Source organism: Lolium rigidum, chromosome 1 (genome assembly GCF_022539505.1).
Source record: "Lolium rigidum isolate FL_2022 chromosome 1, APGP_CSIRO_Lrig_0.1, whole genome shotgun sequence".
Lineage (NCBI taxonomy): Eukaryota > Viridiplantae > Streptophyta > Magnoliopsida > Poales > Poaceae > Lolium > Lolium rigidum.
The window spans coordinates 184228708-184231671 of NC_061508.1; the positions used below are offsets into that span (position 1 = coordinate 184228708).

At 47.9% G+C, this 2964-nt stretch overlaps 1 protein-coding gene across 1 annotated transcript; it reads right to left on the reverse strand.

Moving 5' to 3' along the window:
• Positions 1 to 296: 296 nt before the first annotated feature.
• Positions 297 to 2475, reverse strand: LOC124685919. The gene is made up of 5 exons (XM_047219945.1): positions 2115 to 2475; positions 1814 to 2031; positions 1114 to 1242; positions 676 to 807; positions 297 to 586 (listed from the first exon to the last, which is right to left on the reverse strand). The coding sequence occupies exons 1-5, from the start codon at positions 2458 to 2460 to the stop codon at positions 473 to 475; spliced, it is 939 nt and encodes a 312-aa protein (XP_047075901.1). The 5' UTR covers positions 2461 to 2475; the 3' UTR covers positions 297 to 472.
• Positions 2476 to 2964: the final 489 nt, after the last annotated feature.

Genomic DNA, 2964 nt, shown 5'->3' on the forward strand with positions numbered 1-2964 from the left:
ATGCCCCGGGATGTAGATAGGATGTGAGATATATACGTATGCAGCCATCTAATCGCATATACTCCGTACTAGCTAAGCTAGTAGTTAATCGCGTGTAATGCTAACACTCCCTATTTTGGAGCCGTTGTAGAGGCCCACCCCCGTTGGAGAGAGTTTTTTTTGGTCGCAACCCTGAAAAACAGTTTAGGCTGGCCCTGCTGGAGATGATGGCAAATGCATTTTGTTGTGAGTTGACGGCGTTTCTGCGCAATGCTACATGCTCTACCTTTACAATCATGCTCATAGTAAATTGCAAGTTTGCAACAACCTGTCTAATTACTACAATTTCACATACACAAGGTTATTTTCAACACACGTACATATAAGAAAATGCAGTTTGCTCTATAGTCTATACATAACATCAACGGTTAAACACCTTAAAACTCCTGCAGAAGTTTAACCCAAGGCCGCATCTCGGGCACATACAAATCCTCTATATGACCTTAATCTCCTTGAGCCAAGCTGTGTGGAGTGGGCATGGATCTGGCTTTCCTTCCCCCAGGGCCTTTTCCGAGAGAGAGTAGAACCAACCATTCCTCCACTTGAACTGCCACATCGAAATGCTTGCATGTTAATTTGAAGGCTATGGTGCAAGTGCAGGTTTTCGTTACATAGATCGACAGTGGTAGGACTTGCCTCTTTCACAGCGGTCGGGAAGTGTGCCACAGCTCTGGAGTAGGCACAAAGCCTCTCTTCTATGCCTTCGTCAAATGAAAGCCCCCTCTCGGCACCGGCAGCAGATGCTAATTCAGCTATCAGGCTGGATACCTGAAAAAGAAAACAAACACATGGATCTGGTAATGGAAGAGTGACTGTTGTGCTTGGACATATATATTGTCAAGCTCAATCCTGGAGCATCATCTAAGAAATTACTGAAGTAAGCAAAAGACATGATCGAATGAATTATTTAGGAATGTTTACATGCAGCTCCAAACAGCAGCATACTCCTATGTTGTTTCCTTGAATATGATATGTTGCAATCATTTCTAACTAAGGTGAAGGGCAAATAACTATGTTGCACAATACTGTACACCTTTATTTTTTTCAACCTTGGAACTAATAAGAAAATATTACCTCAGATCGGTATTCTTTTTCAACCGCACCAACAGTTGCCCCTGGATGACGAGCTCCAACAAGCATGAAAGCTGAAATCCATATCAACTTTTCTAGCATTTGCTTCTGAAAGGCTTCCTTTTCAAGCACCTAATTGTGAGGTTGCAAGGACGATTACCAGCAATATAGATACTTCAGTACTAAAAATGGTACAAGACGGTGCATGTTATAGAATTGATCATGCGGGACAGGCATGCCGAAAGAAAGGAATACTTGCCCTGAGAAAGAGTTTGGAAAAACTACATTCATAATATCTGAAGAAAAAAGAAATGGCAACAATGGGTTGAACGCTAACTCCTACGGCCCAGTTACTCTATTCATTGTCATCATCCTCTCCCATTATAACCATATATACAAAAAAAAAAACTTAAGCTAATTTTATCACTGGAGTATTGTATATAACTTGCAGCAGCTGTACAGTGCGCAAAAAACAAAGAGTGTATGAAACTTAACAAAGCTAGGGTGATAGATAGATATGCTGCAATTATCAGGGACAAGTACTAAACAGGGAGACTGAGTTGGACATACGAAACTTAACAAATGATAATCGTAGTCAACGTATGTATTCCTTTTAACAAACTCAAGATCAACTGATAGAAAACGCGAATTTATTCTGATGAAGCGGATGCAGAATTGTTAACGAAATGCTGAAGAAGTGCACCTTGCAGGTAAGTCCTCCATTTTGCAGGCGAGCCGCCACTGCCGGAGCCCAGTTGCCAAAAGCAGCGGTGAGCCCCTCCGGGTTGGTGTCAGTGATCCCGTCCACGGGCGGCTCTCCAAGCTTGGACACGGCGAAGTACGCGAGGACCTGGTTCGCATCCACCAACCCCTTGCTCTGGAGCCACGGATCCAGCATTCCGTTCTGGAAGAAGACCAAATCTGCTCCATTATCAGCTCAAGGAGTTCCCCCAGCGCGCACGCAGCAGCATAGCGGTAAAGCAATTTCGACACGATGATCATACCGCGCCAGCGAGATTTGGGGGTGGCCTCGAGCACGCCGTCGAGGTCGTCGTTGCGGGTGCAGACCAGTATGGGCCCGGCGGGCGCGGCGTCGGGCACCTTCTCCCCGCGGCCCACCAGCACGTCCCCGCCGAGCGGGCCCATGCCCAGCAGCGCCTGCCCCACGCGCCCGCCGCCCACCACCACCGCCGGCTGCACCGCCGTGGCCATCGCTGCCGAAATCCTGAGAGCTTTGGAAGCGGCCGCCCTCGAGGAGGAGGAGGAGGAGGAGAAGGAGAGGAGGCGGCGGCGGACTGCGGGTAGCGGAGTGACGGCGGCGGGGACGGAGACGGTGGCTTTGAGGGCCATTCCGACAGGTGGGGAGGATGTGGGCGGGCGGCCAGCTGACGGCGTTTGTTTAAGAGTGCCGTTAGGCGTTAAACGGGAGCCACAAGATCTGTGGATGGGCTTATCTGCTTAATTTGTGGCCGGCGTAGACTGAGCCGTGCTGGGCTCAAGGACATTGGGCTTCCCTTGGATGCTTGGATCGGATGAGAGGTTAAAAGTTTCAATGCTTCCATTTCCTAAAAGGAAGTGGTGGAAGCTTAAGGCGGGAGGTAGCTTAGACGTTTAAGGAGAGGGTTATTAAGAAGGGTCCTTGGAAGGAAGGATGTGATGCGGATAATATATGGATGAAGATGGCGACCTGTATTCGTAAGGTAACCTTAGAGGAGTTTGGAGTGTCTAGGGGAAGTAGAAGCGAAGTTAGGGATACCTGGTGGTGGAACACTGATGTCCAGAAAGCTATTAAGGAGAAGAAAGATTGTTTCAGATGCCTGTACCTGGATAGGAGTGCAGAGAACATGGAGAATT

Coding starts and splice junctions, on each gene's coding strand:
- LOC124685919 (XM_047219945.1), bottom strand. CDS start 2,460: ATGGCCCTCAAAGCCACCGTCTCCGTCCCCGCCGCCGTCACTCCGCTA. Junction 808..1,113: donor AAAAAGAATACCGATCTGAG/GTAATATTTTCT, acceptor TTTCTTTTTCAG/GTATCCAGCCTGATAGCTGA. Junction 587..675: donor TCCCGACCGCTGTGAAAGAG/GCAAGTCCTACC, acceptor TCGATGTGGCAG/TTCAAGTGGAGGAATGGTTG.